The sequence below is a fragment of the Tenrec ecaudatus genome, chromosome 6 (genome assembly GCF_050624435.1).
Source record: "Tenrec ecaudatus isolate mTenEca1 chromosome 6, mTenEca1.hap1, whole genome shotgun sequence".
In the NCBI taxonomy this organism is placed as follows: Eukaryota; Metazoa; Chordata; class Mammalia; order Afrosoricida; family Tenrecidae; genus Tenrec; species Tenrec ecaudatus.
The window spans coordinates 110,750,802-110,776,781 of record NC_134535.1 but is presented as its reverse complement, the minus strand read 5'-3'; the positions used below and the strand labels follow the sequence as shown (position 1 = coordinate 110,776,781).

General features: G+C 37.7%; 1 protein-coding gene across 1 annotated transcript in view; it reads left to right on the top strand.

Annotated features, from left to right (window-relative positions):
• Window positions 1-25,980, top strand: part of PDE3A (phosphodiesterase 3A) — a 332,782-nt gene that overhangs the window by 174,050 nt on the left and 132,752 nt on the right. The window contains exon 2 of the mRNA XM_075552015.1: window positions 24,997-25,047. Coding sequence (XP_075408130.1) covers window positions 24,997-25,047 — 51 coding nt within the window. The remainder of the gene's footprint in view (window positions 1-24,996; window positions 25,048-25,980) is intronic.

The following is a 25,980-nucleotide window of genomic DNA, read 5'->3' as shown; positions in this document are numbered from 1 at the left end:
TTCCTGTTGACCAGTCAAGCTGAGACCTGTGCCAGCCCTATGGTGCTTCCACCGCCATTCATCCACAAGACTTTTCACCCACTGGCCTGTGATCGTCCTGCATTTTGCCTCATTGCTTGGGTCAGTTTGAGTAGGAAGAGGCATTTATGGACTAATATCGGACTTATGGACTTGATCTAGTCTGGGCTGGACTGTTTTCCCGATAAGTAATTTTTTCTTGATATAAAGTTCTCTCTTACACATATTTGAGTGTCACTGGATTTGTTTCTCTAGTCAACCCAGCCTAGTCCATGTACTGACTGGCAAATCAATGATTATTGAACGTGTGCCATTTAAGAAAGTGTTCTACCTTTATGACTACTAGCTTAATGATTGATGCACTCAGTAATAATTGCCTAGCTTACAAATTATTGAGCTATTTGTCGTATTTGTAGTGTTGCTATTTGGTGTCATTCAGTTGATTCCGACGCATAGCAACTCCATGTGGCAGAGAAGACTTGCCCTGTACTCTTATGGTTCCTTGGCTGTAATCTCGATGAAAGTAGATTATGCCAAATAACTGCAGGTGGGTTCAAATCACCAGCCTTTTGGTTGGTAATCAAGCACTTAACTGGTGCACTTCCAGGGCTCCTTAGTTGATGATTATCCAATTACAGAAAATAAAAGAAAATATGTGTGTATGTGTTTATACAATACTTTGTCTTAGGGATGTTTTAAGATGAACTGTTTAGAATTTGATGACCATAATTTTGTATTACATGTAAATATTTAGAATAACAGGATTTTTCTAAAGCAGTGACTCTCAACATCCTATTGCCGTGACCCTTTAATACAGTTCCTTATTTGTGGTGACCCCCCAACCATAACATTATTTTTGTTGCTATTTCATAACTGTAATTTTACTACTGTTAAGGATCGTCATGTAAATATCTGATGTGCAGGATGCATTTTCATTGTTACAAATTGAACTTAATTAAAGCATAGTGATTAATCACAAAACAGTATGTAATTATATATTGTGAACTATTTATTTCTAATGACAAATGAATGAAATGTTGTCTTGAAGCATGGTGTAGCATGGGTAACAGTCTTCATGTCAGATACCCGTATGTGGGCGGACCGGCCTGGAGGCAGATAGAGGAACGGTGTCTCTGGTCCTGAAACCGTCAGAAAGATGAGTTTTCTGATGGTCCTAGGTGATCCCTGTGAAAGGGTCATTCAACCCCCAAAGGGGCCATGCACGACCCACAGGTTGAGAACCGCTGTTCTAAAGTGACTCATTCATATATTCTAACCATATTATTGAATATCATGTCAGTTACCTCAGTTGCCTTTTCATGTGCAATGGCCTGCTCTCGGGTAGATTTCATTTTATGAAACAATGGTTTCTAGAGTGTGATGTGTGGACTGGAAGCATCTGTATCATCTGGGAATTATTAAAAATGGAAATTCTCTGTCCGCTTGCCAAATCTGCTGAGTCAGGAATCTGGGACTAGGGGTTAACAATGTGTGTTGGAATAAGACCTCCCGGTGCCTGAAAGACTCTGAGAAGTGTGACCAGAGGCAAGTGACTGAAAGAGATGCCCTAGAAAATGCTGAGGCTTAGGAAGAAGATGGTGGAGCGTGCAGTTTTGGATGGAGTGGGCAAGGTAAGCCGTGCTGAAGAAGAGAGTGTGAGGAAACTGGCTGGGAAAACACCCAGGAGTCTGGGGATTCGCAGTACCCTCCATTTATTGCATGGAGGGGGCTCTGTAGAGATTTTTGTCTCTAAAAATGTGTCAAAAGATTGCCAAGATCATGGTGTGTGTTCACCAAAATTTCATTGCCCGCATTTCACATTCAGTCACGATGTTCCAAATGCCAACTTGTGAATTGTCATCTGTGATATGTTGTAATTTTCAGTTGTGAACTATAGCACATGTAAAGACATACGTAAAAGTGTAGAAACTATATGTACAAAGTAGTCATCATTAACAATAACAGAAATACTAAAATATAAAAGGAACAGACAGGTACCAACCACTGGGTGTAAACATTGACTACTTTTATTTAAGGATGGTGTAAAGGTTCTTTGAGCCCCAAATCTACCTCCCCTCTTTGCTTGTCCTCTGAGGGAACACCGGGTCAATCACCTCATTGTTAGGAGGGTCGAGCTGAATGGAAGCCCCAGGACCTCTGAGAAGTTATTGATTTCTCTGTCCCTTTGTCTTTTCATGTTTTTAAAGGGAAATGATATATTCCTGCTTCATAAGATTATTCTAAGGATTAAGTGAGGTTACCTAGGTGGCATCGTACAGCAGCCACTGTTCAAACATTTACTGCTTTGTCATTGTTATACTCAATGTCATGTTTTAGAGACCTGGAATACTCCCAACAAGAGGGAATTTTCACTTGCTCATTTTACTTTCAAAATCTGTCTCCACTCTCTCAGTCTCTCTCTCACTCACTCACTCATTCACTCCCTCACTCCCTCTCTCACTCATTCACTCACTCACTCATTCACTCCCTCACTCACTAAAAAAAAAGAGAAAAAATCTGTCTCTAAGAAAAGATGCGCCAACTAAACCATCATGGGCTTTCATTTACCAAGGTTTTTTAATAATCATCAAAACGGGCATTTCACAGATCATGCCCATGTCTCTCACTCAGTGCACGCTGTCAGTTACAGGGCTGCCATGTGTACTCTTAGAAATACCTGATTGCCTTGTTAGGTGACATCACTGCGTTTGAATACAGTGACACAAAATTTTGGCAGATTTTTCAAAATGTCTTATCTGCGTGTGGGGTTTAGGCTGTCTGCTGGCCAGATTAAAGAATATCTCGCGAGGAGCTGGAGAGGCTGTTTAAAAGAAGAATGGAAGTTGATGGTAAAATCAGGAAAAAGACTATACAATATGACAAGATACAGCCCCAAACTGCTATCATTTTGTGTTGAAAGTCAAGGGGGCAAAAACTTCACTTGTAAATTTTGTTTTCTTTCTGAGTATAATTAAGTTAGAATGAATAATTATACCAACATGTTTTCTGAGAAAAAGAGAGTACTCTTGTACTCCAGGACATTATTTCAATGTTGTCAGGGTTTTTATTGTTAATATAAATTCATCAAGAAGGGATTTAGTGAGTCTGGATTCCATAGTACCTTCTCTTCTTTATTTACTCAGAGAATATTGTCCACAGTCTATTGGAATGTGGTGTCACATTTGATGTTTAGACATCCCTTATCTCCCACCTTCTAACACTTTGGCTTTGACATTCAATAAAAATGTCACCCCTATTTAGCTGGTGTTATTTCAGCCCCCACCCCCACTCACTACCACCACTACTCATCAACTAGTTTGGTATTCTCTAATGACTCTTTTGCTATAGTGAAGATAGAAAATGCCAGAAGGGTCTCCTGAGGTGGAAACAATCCAGCCGAACTCACAGACCAACACAGAGTAGGAAAACGGATTCACTCCTCGCAAACTCATCCAGAAAAACATTCAGTTGATCCACAATAGGACCCTGTCTTGTATCATGTCAGAAGGTGAGGTCTTCAAGGTGGAAGGCACTTGGAAAACTCAGGAGAGGAAGAGGAATCTCCTTCAGGAAGAGCAGACCGGAATGGCGTGGATGGAGGAAAGCCCTGGGGCCTCTCCTTTGGTGATGTGGCATTGCCCATCATTGAAAGAAGCAGCTACAATATTCATTAATAATAGGAACACCAAACATGTGAAGTATGAACCTAGGAAAATTGAAGGTTGTCCAAAAGGAAATGGAATGTAAGAAAATCAGTCATCTAGTCTTTAGTGAGCTGAGATATATTCCTTCTGGCCAATATGAATGGAATAAACATAGGGTCTACTACTTTAGCGATGGCAAGTTGAAGAGAAATAGCATCACATCCATTGTGAAAAATTTAGAAGGATAATTCTACAATACTTGACTGTGCTCTTTTGGAGCCTGCACATAGATATTCTAACAGAACAAGGGCTAAAACGGTTAAAAAGATGTACATCGGGGCACTAACCTTTCCGCATATTTATTATATCCTGAGCAAATGATCTAAGAAACTGAATTATATGAAGAAGCACACAGCATCAGGACGAGAAGAAGACTCATTAACCACCTGTGCTAGGCAGTTGACACAACTTTGTTTGCTGAAACTGAAGAGGACTTGAGCACTTACTGAAGAAGATCAAAGACGACAGCCTCCAGTATGGACTACAGCACAACCTAAAGAAAATAAAAATCCACACGACTGGGACGATGAGCAGCATCTTGGTAAACTAGAGAAAAATGACTTTTGCCGAGAATTCCATTTTACTTGGATCCACCATCGTTGCCAATGGAACAATAGTCAGAAATAGATCCCATTGTGCCAGTCTGCCACAAAAGGCGTCTTGGAAGTGTTAACAAGCAGAGGTGTCTGACACAATGGATGGGTGGATAGATTGTCGTAAGAGTTGTATGAGCCCCCAATAAAATGATTTTTTTACAAAAAGACAGCAAGGATGTCACTTTGAGGACTGAGGTGCCCCTGGCCCATGTCAGAATGTTTTCCGTCATGTCCTATGTATGTGAAAGTTGAAACCCAGCCTAACCCAACTTCAGAGCCTCTAGGCTTCAGGAAATGCGGACCTGTGTCCCATGAGTATTTCATAAATTTACTGAATAAGGACATGGCAAGGTACCTGGCACGTGGAGGAGGAAGGTAAAATCTACTCCTTTTCTTTAGAGCTACTCTTAAACAGATATATATTTTCACTTGCTGAGTCGTTTTCAAAAAGATTATGGGCCTGGAATGGGGCTGTCCCTGGAGGCAGTAGTTTGAACCTTCCAGGTTCTCTTGGGAGTATGAGGTTTTCGATTCCCTAACCCTGTGGGGTTGACTCAATGGCAGTAGACTTGGCTTTTTTTTTTTTATAAATCCATTGTATATAAACACAAATTTATATTGCTAATTTGATATTTATATTCCTGGAGAGAAATAAATTATGAACCTTAGCAGACATATGAATATTTTAAAGGCACTAGGAAGCATTTTTCTTTGTCTGTTTTAAGATGATAAATACTACAGCCGAAGAATAACTTAATAGTCACTGAACATCTGAAAAGATGAATGCCTCTCTTCTCTTTAAGTAGATAGGAAAGTTAGTTAAGCATTTCTAATCTCATATTTGATGAGATTGTTTATATAACCTAATAGTTGCCTCTTCCCCTCTCTTTTTATTACCTAATAATAAAAACATTGCCTCTGGAGTTAAGTGTGCAAGATCAATAGGAGGGATTATGCGGTCGATGGGCCTTCCCTTCGCCTTGGTCCTGCTCCCTCCCAACCTGCAGTTCTTGGCAAGGTCCTGCCCTCTGCTTTCCAGTGCTCAGACTCTGACGTAAAGGACTCCCAGTGAGTGACCTCCAAGACAAGCCTGTAAAACATTACACAGCCTGAATAAGAAGTTTCTTATGAGACCTGCAGCTGGCTGGGTGCAGACAATCGGCAGCGAGGATGTTCCGGAAGAAAGGCATCGCTTGACAAAGGAGCCAGTCTCTCCAATGAAGATTTACACTGGCTCTCCTTGATGTTTATAATACCCTATGCCAGGGGCAACGATCCCATCCTCCCCCTATTATAGTGTGATTTTACAGCTTAAACCCCATTAGTTCCCATGTTGGGGGGGGGGCTAAAATGCCCTTGCAGACATTTATGCATGTCTGTATAACTTGAAAAGCAGAAAAGCAAAACCCACAAAAGGGCTTTGCCTACCCAGCTGGAGATGCTGGATACTGAAGGCTGCTCACATTCAAAGTGAGGGAGTTTGTGAAAATGAATTGAGTCCTTTGGAGCAGGATTCAGAATTACGATCAAAGGGCACATAGACTTGGTAATGCCCCCACATCCTGAACGGTTGCTTTTGACTCTTGTCAGTATTGTTTGTATCAGGAGTAGGCACTGGACTGCAGAACAGTGAGGGTGGGAATAATGTACAGCCTAGGAAGTGATCACATTGATTTACATGTGTTTCTCTGTCTGTCTTTGTAATGCAGCCTGCTTTCATTCCATCTTCTTTTTGCAAGCCCAGTTCCTAGCTTTCAGAGGAGCGTGGTTGATTCGGGGCTGTGCAGGAGCACATGGGTGCCGAATAATCTATTGTGCCATGTCCTGACGATGGCAGTTGGATAGTTGCCCAGGACTGATGGCACTTGGAATCACAGGCACAGTACCGGATAGGTTAGGTCTAGTGGCTAGCCGTGCGATGAAAATGAACACTGCTGATCCTACAGTGGTTATTTATTCCTCTGTGATCTCGGATGGCATTTCTAATGTTCAAAATGTTTCATGTTGCTACTGCCGCTCTAGTCTTCATACATCACAGTCTGTAATGGCTTATTAAGGAGTCTTTACCTTTCCTGCACTTACCTTGTGTGGTTCTCATTAGCATCCTCATTGGACAGCTGAAGCTACTGAGACACGTAGCAGAGCAGTAGGCAGGCTGAACTGGCACTGGAGTCTCTAGTAAATCGGTGCTGGTGACACTTTTTAAAAACTTATGCTTTACCTGAGAAGTCCCAGAAGAAATCTAGTGTTTACAGAGAGTAGATATGAGTTTCAAAAAATTGAAGAACATTGCTAAAGTTGTTATTGAGAATAATATTATGAGAATTCTGAATTGGGAGATATTGTTTCTAACATTTTTATGTTAAGTCTTGGGCAGGTTGATATGCTTGTTTACTTTGCTTTTTTTCATCAACATGTTTTTTAATCACTGTGGAGCATGATCTGTTTTATTTATAACAAGTTCCAGGAATCTAATAAACTTAGGTTTAGGCTTTATTTATTAAAATTAAAAGAATCAAACTTGATAGGTGAAGTTCTACAATCATTACTTTCACTTCTCAGAGTTGATCAATGGGACCCACAGGACACTACACCTGGCTATTTCTCTGTGGGCTTCCAGTGGACGTTTAAATCATAGCTTCTAAAAAGGGATCAGAATCAGTTGCCCTATTACACACCTCATGGGAACACTCTACTCCAGAAAGTAAAAATGAGATGCAAAATGTACCTTTTATACAAATAAAATTGGTTGGTGCCAAATAATTCCAGTCAAATATAATTTTTTAAAGAACTGAAGATGAGTCTCTGACCAATATTAATGATTATAAAGTGTCTTGTATTCCGAATTAGCATTTTGGAAAAATCGCTTTAAAAGTAATCCTTCCCCAATTTTCAAGTTAAAATGAATCAGTAAATTAAAAAGACAAATACACATGCCTCACTAAGCTTGACAAATTAAAAAATGGAGCATGGATCCATCTAGTCCTCCCCCAGGCTTTTTCATCTGAACACATTAATTAGAATCATGTTTGCTCATTTGTTGGAGAATGACAGGGTTCTTAAATACCTCCATGCTGTCTGACTACGTTCAATTAAAGCCTTACAGTGAATCAAAGTTGAGATGCTGACAACTTAAAGAGATTTCAGATTGCCTGTTTTATGTGTCAGCTAAAGAAAAAACACTTCCATAGCATTGCAGAGGTCTGCTCCATCAACCTGTCTCCCAAAGCAGGCACCTTGTAATGCCCAGAGGTCACCGAGTTTTCTTTCAGAAGACACATTCATGAGGTCCACAGAGCCTTCCTCTTAGTGTTGTCTGTTAGACTAGTTTCTATTTATGTTGTCACAGAGCATAGGCAGGTGTCATTAAAATATATATTACTATAGGACAAAACAATGTCTACTAGCTATGAAGAGGGATACTTTTAAAAATGAAATGTAATTCTATATTTCTCATGCTTAACTGAATAATGAAAGTATAAAGTACATATACAATAGTTTTTAAAATTCTTTAACATTTAAGTTCTCTGATTACTCTTATCATCCATGATATGACACAAGACAGCATTTTTATGTTCATTATCTATTTCCTCTGTTTTAAGTCCCTATGAGGTGATTAAGATTGGTGGTGTACCATTTTACTTATAAAGTAGGCTCAATGAGGATAAATGAATTTCTGAAGGGGCTTGCAGAGTAGACTCTAGATTTTTAGGATGAAAGTTATTCTGCTGGAGCAACAAAAATGTGCAATATGACAATTTATTTGAATAAATAAATTTATTTAATAAGTAATAATACATATTTAGGCAATTGTATTGTTGTCTAAAATATCCAAGAAGTTATTTCAATGCTAAGAGAAACTATTATTATAGAGTTAATTTTTATACAGAAAAATGTGAGTGAAGAGTTTATTCCATATAAGTAGACTTCTATTTTAATAGAATTCTGGACACCAAAGTAGGAACCCTTTGCAAGTTACTTAAGCTTTTCATCTGTACAATTCATGTATTGCAGTGTGACTAGTAGGCTTATACATGTATGATTTTCCTTTCTCAAAAGTGTTTTAGATCTTATACTATTGGCTAAATTAATGATAATACCAACAGAATTACCTCATGTCTCGTGGGGATAATTTACAATGTTCTCTATTATACAAGTACATCTTTAAAGTGAACCAGAGACATATATAAACCATACATATATGAATGGATTTGGGGTTCACACTTAATTGTAGCCCTAATCTAAAAACAAATTGTTCTTATGACATAGCCCCACTTGGTACTTGGTCTCATGAAGAGATCGCTGAAGATACGGATGCTAATAGAAAACTGTGGTGAAGAGACCACATGGTGCCCACCTGTCTGAAACAATAGCAACTGGGGTCTTAAAGGCTTGTCTTCAAACAAGCAGCCAGCTAAGAGAGGTGTCAGTTAAGTCCACATGGAAGAAGCACAACGCTACACAATCCAAGATTTTAAGTAATGAAATACAAATGCAGAGGAGAGAATGGTATCAGAGCTTACGTTCTGAACACCTGGTTTGCAAAAGTCTACGCCTGACAGTGGAAGCTCAAAATCCATTTGCAGGTCCCCAGGTAGGGTAATCGTCCAGTGAATCCCCTCTCACCACAGTAGAGGAACGTCAATGGCCTTGTGATCAGACCACACAGGGAGCAGTGTAAAGTCGGTTGTGGCAGATGTCATTAGGATAAAATGTAATCTCATCATTTGATCTCCCTTTTGACCCATTTTGAGGTTATTTCGGTTTATAATATCTCCTGTTTTCTTATGGATTGAGGTTTTTCTCTATTTTGACATTGTTGTTGAGATTTTAGTTGTCTTGGCATTTTGTATGATTTTTCTGTAGATGAAATCCAGAATAAATAAATCAATAGAAACAGCAACTGGATTAATAATGACCTAAGGGCATGGCAGGGGGAATTGGGAAATGAGAAGTAAATATTGTGAAATTGATTTTAGTGATGTTTGCACAACTCTTAATATGATCAAACTATAAAACTGTATGACTTGTGAATTATATGCCAGTAAAACTCTTTTAAAATATTGTATCAGTCTGATAGATATCTTCTCTGAGGTTGATAAATTTAAGATTCATAGCTTAAATGCCCAAGATATGCCTTGCTAGATACAAGTCATATAATGCATAGTATTTAGGAATTATTTACTAATATGTTCCCTGGGAAGAAAATAATATACAAATACAATCACAGGTTAACAAAATGATATATATATATGAAGAACTCTAAATAAAAGTATTAATAGATGCATGTCAAACTTATTGTCATCAAGTCATTTCCAACTAATATCAACCCTATGAAACCACTTCATTTAGATGACAAACTTTAGTAAAATCTAAGGACTATGAAGATATGAAATGCTAGATATTTGACACATTCTTATTCAAGACAAAATAATTAGTAGGTATACATGTATTTGGAATTGGGTTTGGAAATTATTTGACATTACTTTAACCAGCCGCACTTATTAAGAGCAGAATACTAGTGTTCTATGTATAAAATAGTGTAGCTTTAACCCTTTATCTCTTTTTTAAAAAAATTGTTGTTTATTATTTTATTACTGTCATAATCAAGGGCTTTAAGGATTTATGATATTTTAAAACACACAAGGACATCATAAAATAAAACTGAGAACAGAGTACCTGACTTGATGGATCACTGGTGCCGTAAGCACCAGGTGCTTAAATTTGTGAAATAACCAGTGATTCCCATCTGGAGTCTGGGAAGATGGGACCATATTTTTACATCTAAAGTACCTGGGAAAATAACCGATGCATGCATATAACACTCAGAGCTTGCCGGTGTCCTGTGTAACCCCTTATCTCTTAAATTTACAAAATAAGATTGAAAATCCACATGGGGTTAGTTGGATATGAAAGGCATGCGATTGACATTCTGTGTAAATGTTTGCAGTCTTGATATGAGAGACAGACCTTTGGGTTAAAAAAGTACTTTTATGTCAAGTGTCTGTGTTTTAATTTTCTTTTCATAGAAGCCTATTTAAATACAATTGTAAGAGGATATTAAAAGTTCCATGCTATATTAGGAGATTCTCAGTGTAATATAATTGCTATTAATAAAATATTACATTTCAAGCTGAACTGCTGTTTTACTCAGTTGTTACCCATTTTCCAGTCTCTGTCACTAACTTCAGACTTCGGTATTTCACTATAAAATTAGCTTGCTAGTCTTTGAGAAAAGACCAGGTGGCAAGCCCAGTGCGTGGTCCAGTGACTGGAAGATAAACCTGCCATTCAGAGTGTGCAGCCTTTGCAGACAGACAACTAGAGTCTGCTATTGAAAATGCCCACATTTCATGTTCCTTTCTCAAAATCCCACTGCAGAAAGTACCTCCCTCTCCACTCCCTCCTCCATTCCTGTTGTCTCTCTCCTGACTCAACTTCTCCTTATCTTGTTGCTGGATGGTCGAATCATTTCTTAACTGGTCTCTCTACTTCCAACTTCCCACCTTCACCTGCCCCCAATCTACTGTATCCACTTTATCAGTGCCTTTCCATCTCGAAAACTGTCCTTGGCTCCCTTGAATTTATGATGCAAATTTTCCAATTTAGTAGCCTTCCATATCAAACCCTTCAAAAATTGAGTTAAACCAGCCTTTCCAGAAACATTAGTCTCACTAACCTATTCTTTATCATATGCAACTTTGGTTGTCATGAATCTTAAGTACAGATATCAGTAAACTAGCCTGTTTTTCCTGAACAAATCATCTATACACTTTCACGTTTTGAAGTATTTTCCAGTGATGTTCTATCTGCCTGGTATATTCCTTCAAACCCCTTGACCTTTCTTAAGTTCTTTGTAATAATACTCTTTACAAACTCCAGTATGTATTTTAATATCTTCTTAAGCAGCCTTTCCTGCCTTAAGAACCACGCCTGTAAAAGGCAATAGTATTTCATTGTGACTCTTCACTTGTGTGTTGCTTTTTTCCCCCTATAGAGAATGGGGGTCCCCTCTAGATGGTGACTTATTCAGCTTCTTTCCTCTTAAGCCCCCTAGTACCTAGCAGATAGTAAGTGCTCGATAATGGCTGGGTTATTGAGTGACCGATCAATCAATATGGATGGTCTCGTTAATGAAAATCATATCTGCTTCTCTCTCTAAAGGTCTTCATTCTTGGCATTTTCGACTCTTCCCAGCGTACATCTTGTTTTTCTTCTCATGAGGTGGGGAGTGTGATGTCTCTGATGGGTAATCGTGGTTCCAATGGCAAAATATTCATACTGAATTTCTTGACTCGATGTGATGCCATTAATGTTTTAATCTCCTCATCCATATTCATTTGTATTTGTGAAGTATCCTCAGGGCAACAGCCTCTAAATACGACTCCAACTTAAGAAATGGAAATCGGAGTTCTTGGCAAACAGTCTAGACCATGTATACACGTTTCTTGCTCGGGGAGTTTGTAAACTACTCATGTTGCAATTGAGATTTAAATGATCTACTTAGAGAAAGAAAGGGGTAAGAGTAATATTTTTAATTTATTCCCTCAGTTAATTATACCTGTGGATAGTTGCAGCCTCATGTAAAAACACAGATGAGATTGTATTTTACAAAAGTGATTATTGCATGGTAAAGGGTGAGGTACTTGTTTCCCAACTCTTAATGTGTCTTCAATTGAGTAGGTTTTCATTGTTGGAACAACAAGAGAATGAGTCTGAACGTTAATAAACAATGCTATTTTGACCCTACACTTAACAGTACAGTGAAATGGAAATTCGCATAACAGCCTGGCCATCAATTTCCTTCCCCCTCGTCTATCATCCCCCACACTTCTATTCTGTTGATAGGCTTGTCTTCGTAAAGTGCAAGTATGTTTACCTAAGCCCTACTTTAAAGTCCCTGCTAGCTCATCCTGTCTTTCAAATATATATGCCTTTTAATCACTTCATGTACTAAGTTCTTATATCTTGACTCCAACTCTATTTTAGCTCAACTTGCACTGATTTTCCTGTCTCTGCAGGCAATACTTTATTATTTCCATATTGGTGATTTCAGATCGCTTTAGTTCATGATAAAATGTAGAAAATGAGAGTGTTTTAAATACAGGCTTTGCTGTACAAATTCTGATTTGATGAAACCCTTGGCAAAATTCCACAGATTAAAGGGCTTGCCACATGTCAGTTATAAAAGAAAGGAAATAATATTAATCCAGAGTATCATTTTAATATTTCTTAAATAATGTGTAGAAAATAGCTATGCATGCCTGAGGTGCACTGGGAACTCAAAGGAGAAGCCAATGACTGACCTAGCATTGATTATCTCCCTGGATCTTCATAAGAGCCATATGGAGTAAGAGACGTGATTATTATCCTAACTTTACAAACAAAGAAAATGAACTTGGACATGATTGATTAACTCACTCAAATTAATAAATTAGTAAGAATTCAATTGGATTCGGTGTCATCAAATTCAATTGGAAAGTCTGTTCTTAACTACTATACAGCTTTATAAATCTATAATAAATATACTATAATATGCATAATAACTTGTATGGTAGGCCCTGGAAAGTTGTGTAAGCATGAGCGTGAGGATGGAAATAAGACTTCTGCCAACTAAAGGAATAAGTTTTTGAAAGATATTTTTTGGTGACTCATAATTTGAATCTCTAGTCTCTCAGTTCCTCTTCTTATTAATAATTTTCCTTGTGTAATAAATCATAATCCAGGTTATTTTAAGGAATGGAGCATATGGTTCCAGTGAGAGCTTTGAAGATATGGAAGTTGAGCTAAAGTGTATTTTTTTGATGTGGAAAACATATACCTTCAAGCAATAGCTTGGAAGAAGAAAAACATAACAAACATAGGTGTGCTATGTTTTTGAATTTTGACTATGCATTGCATAATTTATTAATTCTGAAAAGTTGAATTGTATATCCTCTAAGAATACTATTTAGCAAATCTTTTTACCATAAAATCAGTATATAAAAATAACAGGAGAGTCATCAAAAACTCCCATGACTCACAATAATTTTCTATTTCAAATGAGATATTTTAAATCCTAAAAATATAATTCTTAAACTTCTTCAACAAAGATAACAGCTGAAGATTTTCCTTGATCATTTTGTTAAGTTCTTTAGCTTTGGTGCAGCAATGACGTATAAATATTTTTCTTGTTGAGCTTCACCTTGCCACTGAACTCTGAATTTTATATGTGCTAGCATACTTTAATGTATTTTTAGTAATTCATTAAATACTCTACATCATTCAAGGTTAGAATCAGTGTGGTCAGTAAGTTTGTTTTTTTACTGGGTACTTCTTTGACACACACAGAAAAATGTAGGAACGTGTAAATTTAGAGTTATAAGTAAACTCACTATGAATCAAATCCACTTTATAATATTGATAGAAATTTGCCAGGTCAGTGATAACAATAATACGTCAATAAACCTTGCTGGTGTACAACTCTGGATGACTTTTAACTAGCAATCATCAAGTAATGTGGGTGTTTGTTCCTTCCTTGTGTTTCTTCCTTCAAGACTCATTTTCTTTTGATGTGCAGCCCTTACCACGGGCTCAGTCTATGTCGCTTGCTTAAAAAGCAAAGGAAGGAAAGATCAAAAAGGAAACGCAGAGGGAGGAGGGCAGGAGTGAAAGAGGAAAGAATGAGCAGGCTCTTCCGGTTGAGATAGGAACACAGAGCAGGGTAGCTCTCTCTGTAGCTCTCCTTCTGCTTATTCTGCCCGCTTCCGTTAAGTACCGCATCATGCTGGGTCATTCTACGTCCTTCCTGTTTCTCTGTCTTTTTTCTTTGCTACATCATCTTAAATTCCACATCCCTAAAAGGAGATTCACATCGCATGTTCCCAAAAGGAATACATTTTGAAGAAAAGTTTTTGCTGATGTTAGTTCCCCCGCCCTTCCCCTCACAAAACATTGATTTAAGTATAAACAAAGCCATGGCACTCCTTTGCAACTGTTATCAAATGGATTCTGGAACCATCCAGGAAAAGTGCTGGGTAAAGTCCAATTGCGAATCATGGAAACGGTCTACCCTGAACTCAGTATAAAAGAAAATCTTAAGGCCTTGCAGTAAATTATAGCCAACAACATTTAAGAACCTGAAGACAGATTGTACAAGTTCTGTTAAAAATCTAATTGTAGAAAGTGGAACTGAAATGCTGTTGGCAGTAGCAAGTTCAAAGAAAAAGAAGAAGGCCAAGGGATGTACAGTGGGACTGGCACATGGTGCTTGCTCTCTGCTGCTTTCAGCAGTCTCGTCTATTTTCAACAACCCAGGGGCGCTGTTTGTGGAGGAGAAAGTAGCTGCGGAAATGTTTGAGTTTGAGCTTTGCACTAAAGCTTTGGGTCACTAATGAAAGACACGGCTAAGCACTGGATAAAATGAACTTTAAGCATTTTGTAAAGGATATTATTTTTAATGAAATAGGATTTTCACACTAAGAGAAAAGTGTATAAAATGCTTCAGTATTATATGACATTTATATGTTAAGTATGAGTTCAATTGTTAAGTCACACGAATGATTTAGATTTATTTCTTAATGTTACGCTTTTAACTTTTAAAGATTATTTGAGATCAGTGTGACTGATTAGCCACCTAAAGGGCTACCACCCTAGACCACATACAGGCCTCTACTTTCCTTCTTCTGTTGAGCACAATGTTGTAGTGATCTTACTTCACTGATTAGAATATGTAGACAGTAAAATATTACGAAGCACCAAGAGCAATTTCCGTAGAACTAGACAAGGCTGAGCTGGCTCGCACTTTCCACAGCAGATATGCCCACTGTAGCTGATTTTCTGTTAATAGATCCGATGGGCAGGAGCAGTATGAAACCTATCTTCTCACATGGAACTCTTGAGAGAAAAAGTCAGTGGTAAAGGAATTTCAGAATGGATATTGCCAAAGGAAAAATGCGAAAGGATCATGACAAGGTTAAAGAAAAATTTTTCATTTACTTCCAAAATTGAGGACTCCAGCCTCATCACAGTAAATGTGAAGTTTAAAGAAAAGCTTCCACTTTTAGGCATCTGTTGGAAATCGAAACACGCACAGGATGAAATAATAAAATCGGACCGACCCTGGCATGCGCGATAACCGTGGAAGGGCACCCTTTTGGAGGGTAGATGCTCTATAAACTTTTCTGGTGGGAAAAGTTTTGTTTCATTTGTGTTTGCTAGTAAATATACTTAGGAATTTTTAAGTAATGGAGTAATGGCTACCTTTTAGATGAATTTTTACTAAGGGAAGGGCTTAATATCTATAATATTTAAAAGTCCAATTCCTTTTTGGAATAAGAACATGTTGCTGTTCTTCACATATACCATTCCTGTTCCTGACTCAGGGTCTTCACTTCATCTGTTTACTCTGCCTGGCATGCTCATCCCCCAGACAGCTGTACGCCTGGCTTTCTCATAGATAAAACACCACTTTCTCAGAGAACACTTCTCTGACTTAGGTAAAATTAACCCTGCTCCTCACCCACCCCCTCCATTGTCCACACCATTTTCCTCTTCTTTAAGCATTTTATAAGGAGTGATGATGTTGGTGTTGGGCTTCGAACGTCAAGATCAGCAGTTCCAAACCACCAGCCACTCCCATGGGAGAAAGAGGAGGCTTTCTACTCTTGAAAGAGTTACAGCCTCAGAAGCTCATGGAGGGCATTCCGTTCTGTCCTAGAGGGTCGCTATGGGTCAGAACAGACTTGAAAGCAATGAGTTGGTTTTTTGAAGTGCGTTTTGTTGATATATGTTTAATCGTGTAACTTCTCTCTTTTGGTTTGAATGTAAGGGCTAGGAGAAGAGAGCTGTGTCTTGTTTTGTTCACCAATCTGTAATGTGTGTGCCTAGAATTGTACCTGGGGAGTCTTGGTGATGCAGCGATTAAGCACCATTGTATAATGTGTCCCTAGGCTAGTGCCTGCACATTGGGGCTTAATTGCACATCAGCCCTGGTGGTGCCGTGGGACATTTGATGGGCTGCTAAGACCAAGGGTAGTCTAAAACCACTAGCCATTCTGTAGGCAAAGAAGAGACTTTCTACTCTCATAAAAAGTCACATTGTCAGAAAAACACAGTGCCAGTTCTGCCCAGTCTTATAGGGTCGCTGTGTGTTGGATTCAACTTAGTGGCAATGAGTTTAGTTTTTTTTTTGCATTTAGTTTGTTTTTGTTTATTAAGCAATGAGTAAGTTTCCTGGAGAGTCTTGGTGATGCACCAGTTAAACATACGGATGCTTGTTGAAAGGTTGTTGGTTCAAGCACAAGCAACGGTTCTGCAGGATAAAGACCTGGTAGCCAACCCATAAACATTCTAGCTTAGAAAATCCTCAAGAGCAGTTCTACTTGATCTCATGGGTCTCCATAGATGAGAATGCATTCCACGGGACCTAACAAAGAGAACAGACAATAAAAAAATAGTTACTCGATCAACACATGAGGAAAACATTTGTGTAAAATTGTATATATCTTTTTACATGTTTTATCACAAGTATGTTTTAATCATTTTCAACAAAATTAATGAAATAAGAGTTTTCTTGAGAAACGTGAAGAGTGCAGTAGTACCTGTACTCTCCCCCGTTGCCTGTTCAGATCACGGTCTGCCCACCTCACTGTGATGTTTTTTGTAGTTCTGTCTTCAGTGGGGTTTCCGTCAGCTTTCACTACCTCAGCCTTACATACCGTGATTTTCTTTTAGTCCTGAGAAGTCCTTAAAAAGGCAGCAAGTTTTATACAAACAAGAAAATAAGAAATGAAAAGAGGACTAGAAAAAATAAACATCAAAGACAATATTTTACCTACCAAAAGACTTTCAATTATCTTCATTTCTCCTGCTCTGACTTAGATAGGACCTTTTTGTTGCTCTGCTGCCTACTCCTGTAGACTTGCTAACATTCTAGGTTTGGCGGGAATCTTGTTTTCCTTGGCTTCAAGTGCTGTGCAACATACTGAAAGCTGTGACATAGAAATTTATTATTAAAAATAAAAGAGAGAGTGAAAGAATTTCTTCTAAAAGGATGGAAGTAGCTTAGCTATGTCAAGGAAGTTAGGATTTCCACAATGCTTCATGAAACAGACTGTGGTTATTTTCAAGGAAGTGTGCTATGTTTCCCAGGAATAAATTCACAATCTTTGTTCTGCCTAGGCTGTTATCTTGAGCTGAGAATGGAAGAGAGATATCCCTTTTTTGGAGAACTGCTTCATGCAGATGGAAGTGTTTTGCTTATCATAGGCAGGTATGACATTAGTGACCATTATAACGCCAGACCTTCTCCTCAGATGCGTATGAAGTTGTCATTTCCGAGAAGAGTAATCATAGTTAAATGGCCAAAAGAGCTTTTAAACAAAAACCAAACAAACGAACACACAAAAAAAGCCCAACTTTTTTTCTTCCTAATTTAAGTAGCCTGTACGTTGTGCCAACAAGAATATTTGAATTTCCTATTTTTAATTCACAGCTTTACGGTTTGCTGTGTATGCCTCTGTGCTCTGGCATGATAGCCCAGGCAACCTCCTCTAAAGAGAGCCGTGTATCATGTTGATGCATTTGCTGACTCACCCCTAGAATCCCTTAGGTATCATGTTTCTAGTCATTCAGCTTGGAAATTTAGAGTAGCTGAGATAAATAGTCAAAAAACAAACAAACACCCAAAACCCCAAAATCTAATAGTTTCACCTTAACTATGTTCTACTACTCTTACTTGTTGCTTACAATCCATTTATATCATTTATCTAGTCCCATAAGGTCTAGTACGCCCTGGTGGCATACTGGTTAAAGTGCATGGATGATAACAGAAAGGTGGTGGTTCTAATCCGCCACCCACTCAATGGAAGAAAGCTACGGCAGCTTCTGTCCATCAAGATTCATAGCTTTGGAGCTCTATGGGCAGTTCCACGCTGTCCTCAAGGGCTGCAAAGAGTTAGAATGGAATCCGTGACGGTGTGTTGGGTTTGGTAAGCCTATGATATCAAAGGATTAACTTTGTTCATCTGGATTCTAAGCCTATTCATAGCTGTTATAAACAAAGGGTGTTTTGATGTTTTCATTAATATATGATCAGATGGTGTGGAGGCCTTATGTGATTGCCTCTGGTCACATGAAGGAAAAAAGAATCCAATACCGTGTCTGCCTGTGGATGATCCTATGAAGCCATGTCTCCAACCTCCAACGTCCTTTACCCTGCTCCGACACCACCCATTCCTCTAGCCACACTCGGCGTCTCTGCTGGATTTGGTCATGGGTTACAACAACACACAGAACTCATAGACCACTCAAAATTATGGAGGTTTATCGGGAAGTCAGTGGGTTATGTCAAGTCAGGATAAGAAAATATTAAGTATACAGTTCTTCTGTCTATAGGACCGAGTCTCAGTCTTGCCAGTCTGTGTCTCTGGTCCCCAGCCTCTCAGCCATACCCCAGACTTCCATAAAGGCTACAAAGCTCCTTCAGTGCTGATCAATGCCCAAAAGGTATTCTGCAAGCCAGTCAGTCCCTGCCTGAAAGTACTCAGCGGTACTCATCCAGTGCACTCAGGGCAGGCTCCTCTGCTCTGTCCTGATGCTGTGCCTTCTGGTGCCTCCGCTACCTTCAACACTTCAGGGAGGGATCTCACACAAACTCTGCTGGTAGCTCTTGTTTCCTAATGATTATTGGATTCCTGCCCTGACTTCAGAAACCTCTCATTTCATACTCGGTGGAAGGACAAAACTGACCAATCCCATCATTTAGAGTCCTCTACATCGTATTCTCATGGTTCAATCTATTCATTTGGTGATGATTGCTGACTGGATAAAAGAGAGCTCTAGCAAGTCACTCCAGTTTTTTGCGCTATTTGACCTAACATGGAAGTTCATTGACTTCTTTTGAAAACTCTCTTTTGTTTAACTTGTCCTAGTCAATATTTTTTATTTGCCCTAATCACTGGGCAACAGAGTGGGAATAGGATTTGCTTCTAACCTTCCAGAAAGCTCAGTCCTGCTTTAAAATGAGTGCATATCAGTACCCTGATATTAGATAAATATCATACTGGAAATATTCTGTACCTGTCATTCTTTGGTCCATGATCTAAGGTCAGTGGTCTTAGCACTATAAAGTACATTTTGCATGCAAATAAGATTAAAAAACCATAAGCTATCAAGCACTTCTCCCCTCCTTCACCTCTACCATAGGTCAAGCATGCTCTCATCATGGAGAAGAATATACATAGATCCCAACCTACAACACCATGTATGTTACAAGTAAATGTACTTACAGTGCTCTGCTCTATTTTTGTTTATGTACATCTTATCCTCATATGCGAGCTTCCTGGTGGCCTACTGGTTACATGTTGGGCTGCTCATGAGGTTGGCAGTACAAAACCACGAGATCGATTTTCTATTCACATAAAGAATTACAGTCTCAGAAATTCACAGGGGAAGTTCTACCCTGTCCTCCAGGATCATTAGGAGTAAACTCGACTTGATCACTAATTTGATTTTTGGTTATCCTTATGCACTGTATAATGTTACAATACATAATTTTGGGGGATATCATTCTCAGGTGCTCACTCTCAGATGTTCAGTGTTATAATTTATAAACATACTGATAATAACAGATGGTAATTTTTAAAATGAGGTATATGACTTATGTCAATTAAATTACAAAGGTACAAGGGAATCACTGGAAGGGAATACTATTGTCAATTAGATACTACCTCATTATGGTAAAGTTCTTTTAATATTTCTTCAAGTTCAAAGAGAGGAAAATATCCTGTTGATTTCCTTGGGTTCTCTTAATGGATAGAGAACAGTACAGTATCTTGTGAGAATGTAAATGCATCTATACATGATTATTTAGGTAATATATGATAGGATGAGATCATGAAACTCTTCTACCCTCAAACTCTTTCATCAGTTTATTTTATAGGACTAAGAAGTAATACTTTCAATTTAACACATTTGGCAAATTTTATCAATTTATGCCAGAAGATAAGTTGGTTTTAGAGAATGAATTTTAAAGATTTATCCATTCTGATTTATTTATTACCCAATTAATTGTATGCAGTAAATTATGTTCCAAATTAATCTATATTTTATTGTCCTCTTTCATTAAATGAATCATCTTTAGTGATGACTGAGGACAGTGACATCTGTACGCCTCTGATTTCCATTCTGATCTGGAGATATGTAACCTCTGTCAGCATCGAATACCCTCTCAGTAAAATTTGAATTACAATTTACAAAACAATTTGAGATTTATTAACTTATAATTTATGTGATCCAAGTGCATGAGAGAATGTAATAGACTATCTCATTAGTTTAATCTCATTAGGTCAGACAACAATAATCATAATTTTTTGGACTTAAAAAAACCTTTTTATTGGGGGCTCATACAACGCTTATCACAATCCATACATAACATCCATTGTGTTGAGCACATTTGTACATCTGTTGCCATCATCATTCTCAAAACATCTGCTTTCTACCTGAGTCCTTGGTATCAGCTCCTCATTTTTCCCCTCCCTCCCACATCCCTCCCTCATGAGCCCTTGATAATTTATAAATTATTATTTTGTCATATCTTACACTGTCCAACATCTCCCTTCACTCATTTTTCTGTTGTCTGTACCCCAGGGAGGAGGTAATATGTAGATCCTTTTAATTGATTCCCCTTCTACCCTACCCACCCTCCATCCTCCCAGTATTGCCACTCTCACCACTGATCCTGAGGGGTTCATCTGTCCTATCTGTACTAGTGTACATCCTCTGGTCTAGCCGGATTTGTAAGGTAGAATTGTAAAAGTATTTTTTTAAGAACCATTTTGTCTAAAAAGATAAAGAGATAATTCAGTCTAAGTTCAGTAAGAGATCAGCCATTTGCTTAAACGTATTTTTTTCTCTAACAAATAGTATCATGCTCAAGTTTATCATCATTAAAATTTACCCAAGACAAGTCAGAATCAAAGGTCATAGCCAGTTTGGCTTTGTTAGTCTTTCTATTGTGATGGAACAGTAAGTTCAAGACCTCAAGGAGACAGATGACTGAAATAGATCAAGAATTATTTCTCACTGTTATCTTTAATTAAATTTCTTAATTTATGTTTTCTAAATTATTCTATTTATTTCTTTACTTTATTGGCATTTGTGATCAAGTCTAAATTAATAGTAATGGATATTTTCCAACAGATTTAAAACAGATAAACCCAGAAACTTCAAAGCAAAGCATTTTAAAACACCAACTATGTAAACCTTCAATATTATACAATGATTATATGGGCTAATTGCGTGCCAGCCAAGCTCTCATTAATCATTTTATAATAATGCCAAGACTCATGCTATCCAGTTATTGAGTGTGTCTTGAAAAAGATAATTCGTAACATCACTTTGTAATACATTTCACTTATTATTCCATGAGTATTACTTGCATGATAGAGGAAAAGGTCTTAAATCTTACACTTTAATAAATATGAGTATTCTTCTCGGAATTCTCCTTTATGAGATAGTTACTCCTTCGCTGGCCACAACAGTGATGCATACACTATAATTACTATATTTGTATACATTGATTCAAATGTTGATTCTATGCTGTGTAGTAAAGGACCATTTTATAAAGCAGTATTTAAGACATGTACTGTGTTTATGTGTAAATAAAAACCCTGGTTGTTCAATGGCTAAGTGGTCAGCTGGGTATCAAAAGTTAGGTGATTCAAACCTACCAGTATCTCTACAGGAGAAAAGGCCCATAGATCTACTCACAAAACGTGTAGGAAACCAAGGGACAGTTCAACTCTATCCTGTGAAGTCATTCTGAGTCAGAATCAATCTGTGTAGCACACAACCACATGTGTAAATATACAGTACATACTGACATACTGGCAATGTGCACATTTGATTATTTAGAGCCTTACCAAATATTCATTATAGATTTACTACTTTGATAGAAAAAAGTAAAATCATGTTATCATTTATATTAAACTTCGTTGCCTTCCAACAGAGTTAATTGTTTTCATGAATCTACGGATGCTATCTACTGCTCTGTAAATTGCTCTTATTCTTATCCCAGCATCCCACAAGGGTTGTTTTCTTTTTTAATTTGTAATTACTTAAGTGCACTGAGGATTTTACTCTTTATCTGCACCGAGGGAGAGGATAAGTAGATAGGGGCTGATGGTCACATGAATCAGTATCAACTAGAAAATAATCAACAACTACAACCATTTGCTGTAGATTTTTTGTCAATGTGACATTTGTACAGATATTTTTAGTATTTATGCAGACATATTAATTGTTCTTTCATTTTTTTGAATTTTCAAGTTGGAAAATCTTTTTGTATTCCAAGCTAAGTTAAATATTTACTTTAACTTTATTTCATTTTGTGCTGTTTTTAATTTTTTTTAATTTGAGTAGTTCAGAGATATCTAGAATATATATTAATGTATGAGATGTATTTTTCCAGATTCAACTTCTTGTTTTCAGTTGTTGAGTGATTCGTCCAATACTCCTTGGTTTTTGATAGTTTCTTTAACATATTTTGTTGCTACATTATTTGAAGGTTTTTTTTCTTCAAAATTTTCTATTCTATGTTGACGGTTGAGTTAGTCTGGGTTGACTAGAGAAACAAATCCATAGAGACTCATGTATGTCAGAGAGAGTTTTATATCAAAGAGTAGTTATACATTAAGAAAACATTCTAGCCCAGTCCAGATCAAGCCCATAAGTCTGATATTAGCCCATATGTCCAATACCAATCTATAAAGTCCACTTCAGACTGACGAAGCTCATGCCATGACACTGAATGCAGGAAGGTCACAGGCCAGTGGGGGGAACTCTTATGGATCCTGTGGCATTGTAAGTACTTTAGCACTGGCAGGGGTCTCCACGTGGCTTCTCCACGTGGCTTCTCCTCAGGGATGTCTCGCAGGGAGTGAGCCAAGGGAGAGAGTGTTTCCCTCATCCAAGGAGGAATTTATCTCCTTAGCGTCTCCAAGTGAGGTCATCAAGCTTTGACTTGATTGAAAGACTAGACGCCACCTCTGCACTCTGAATCCACAAATTGACACCAGATTATGTAACTACCATAGTGCTGAGCATAGCTGCATTGCAAAATTGCCTATTGCATCTTCATAATCTATAGTTTTGATTCTTAACCTATTATCACATAATTGGGGCTTTAAAAGTTGTAAAATACAGGCTATTTTTATCGCTCCTAATATATCTGGGAGAAATTATAGTGGCACACAATTCAAGTGCTCTAGAGCTAAAGATTGGCAGTGTAAATTGGCCCACGGCTTCATGGGAGGGAGAAGTCTGATTCCATAAGGATTTATAGCATGGGCACTCACAGAGCAGTTTTATTCCGTCTTTATAAGGTCACAATAAGTCATGATCTACTTGATAACCCTGGGTTTTTAACATGTCCAGCAGTTTCATAAGTAGATTCTTTCCAGAAAGTTTTTAATTCTTGTGTTTTCAATTTCCTATAAATGCTAATTACTTTATGTAGTAATTGAGTTAAATCCCAAGCATTCTATGCCCATTAGTAAGAGTCGACCACATACTTTCTATATGCCAAGCACATGTTCATTGATAATTCTGTACAAAGTTATATAATCTTTATTTTGATTTATTATGAACATTTTCTTTTATTATATCTACTCATGTATGTATAAAAACTAATGATTTATATAAATATGTTGAATAATAGTATACTGTGAAAGAGTGCTAGTTTGTTAATTATAAATAGGTCTTCAATTGGTATTCATGTTCTTCACTTGGTATTAATGAATAGTGAGTGGATCATTGATGAATGAAATCTTATTTCTCTTATTTTCAATCTTATGGTTTCTTAAAATCCTCCTGATAGTGTATTTTTCAATAAAGATTAGACTTCAGGAGCAGAGTTTGTTTTTGTTTTTGCAAATATGCATCTTTTTTGTTAGAGAACATATTTCATATTAATTTCAATTATTGTAACTCATAATTTTGTGATATTATTTCCACATAATTTGAAAATATTAAAATATTTTGGCCTTCTGTCTATTGCCAGGACAGTAGATTAAATTGCACATGAGGATTACTTTCATTTATTTGCCTTGTAATCTAGAGGCTTGGTGGTTATTGGTAGGGCCGTCAAGTCCATTACACTTTTCAACTACCTTCTCTCTGTACAACAGAATGAAATATTACCCGGTTCTGTACCATCCTCACAATCGTTCCTGTTTGAGGCCATTGTTGCAGCCGCTATGTCAATTAGAGACGAGAGACTAACATCTAATCCAGCCCACTGCCATCCAATCAAAATTAAGAGTGACCTTATAGATGGCTGCCAGGACTGTACATCTTCATGGGGACAGGCAGCCTCATCTTTCTCCCATAAAGAGGGTGATGGGTTCAAACCACCGAGCTAGCAGCTCAACGTCTAACTCACAGCACCACTTGAGTACCTTAACAGCTAGATAATAGGCAGTAAACCTGTACACATCTCTGCTTTTGTGTAGAATGTTCCTAAGAATGAACAATAAAACTGCCTATCAAATGCACTTATTACTTCAGGTAGTTCATTTGCTCATGGTGATTATTCAAGGCATTACTATGAAAACCTACATTTCAAAAGCCTTATTCTTTAGAAGAAAAAATTAAAATGTAGTTCTATGTTTAATTTACTGTAATTACTTTCTCTACAGCTCATGGGACATTCTGAGTGGGATCATAAGCGAGGGCCAAGAGGATCTCAGGTAAGAATGTATTTCTTTGATTCATTTTGTTCCTCAATGCTTTGGATGGGCCTTCACTTTTCTAAACCTTCAGAAATAATAAGAAGTAAAGAGAGGAACAGACAAAGCAATTATGCCATTTGTTTGTATTTAGGTTAGCTGTAATTGAAGTCTGGATTTCAAACCCCAAAGGCAGATGCCAGCATATTCTTCCTAGGAGCTTTCTGTTATCCCAGATTGGTTGTGTTTATGTGAATGCCAATTTTATATTCATCTTGTCTCTACGGAATACATTTTGATCAGCAACCCACACTTGATTTTATTCACTTCCTTTGGTAATTTCTCTACACATTCTCTTGTTTTCTCTGTCTTCCTGTTTTTGGTTAAATATTTTGAAATATAATCAGAGAAAACCCTGAACTAATTAGAGATTTTGTCTCTAAATTAACTGTCTAAGTCTTAGGGAAATAGAAAGATGAAAGGGCCCATTATTTTTGAAAAGAAACAAATTCTAAACCTTTCTATATTAGCAGGCTGTTTTCATTGTCTTACTTTATGTCTGAGGCCAGGAGAAACGCTTCCATGACGCATTTCTGCTTTTTAATGACCTAATTAGACAATGTGGATTTGTTTTGCTTCCAGAATTACTTAGCCTGACCGAATCAAGGCTGAGGTTTAAATTAAGAAAATGACCTCTTCTCCTTGGATATTTTGAGAAGAAATATAAAAATAATTTATCTCATAATAACCAATGTTTTCCTGGCCGTGAAGAGGTCAAAAGCAACTGGACAGTGGAACATGTTTACCATGGCGGCCCTCAGTGTGTACTCCCCACGAAAGCATAGTGTGTAAAGAGAGAGAGTTTATTTCTGGGATACCTGTAAGAGTTTACTCTGAAGGATGGCCTCCCCCCCGCCCCCTCAGTGTTCCACACAGCATCCCCGTACCTGGGCT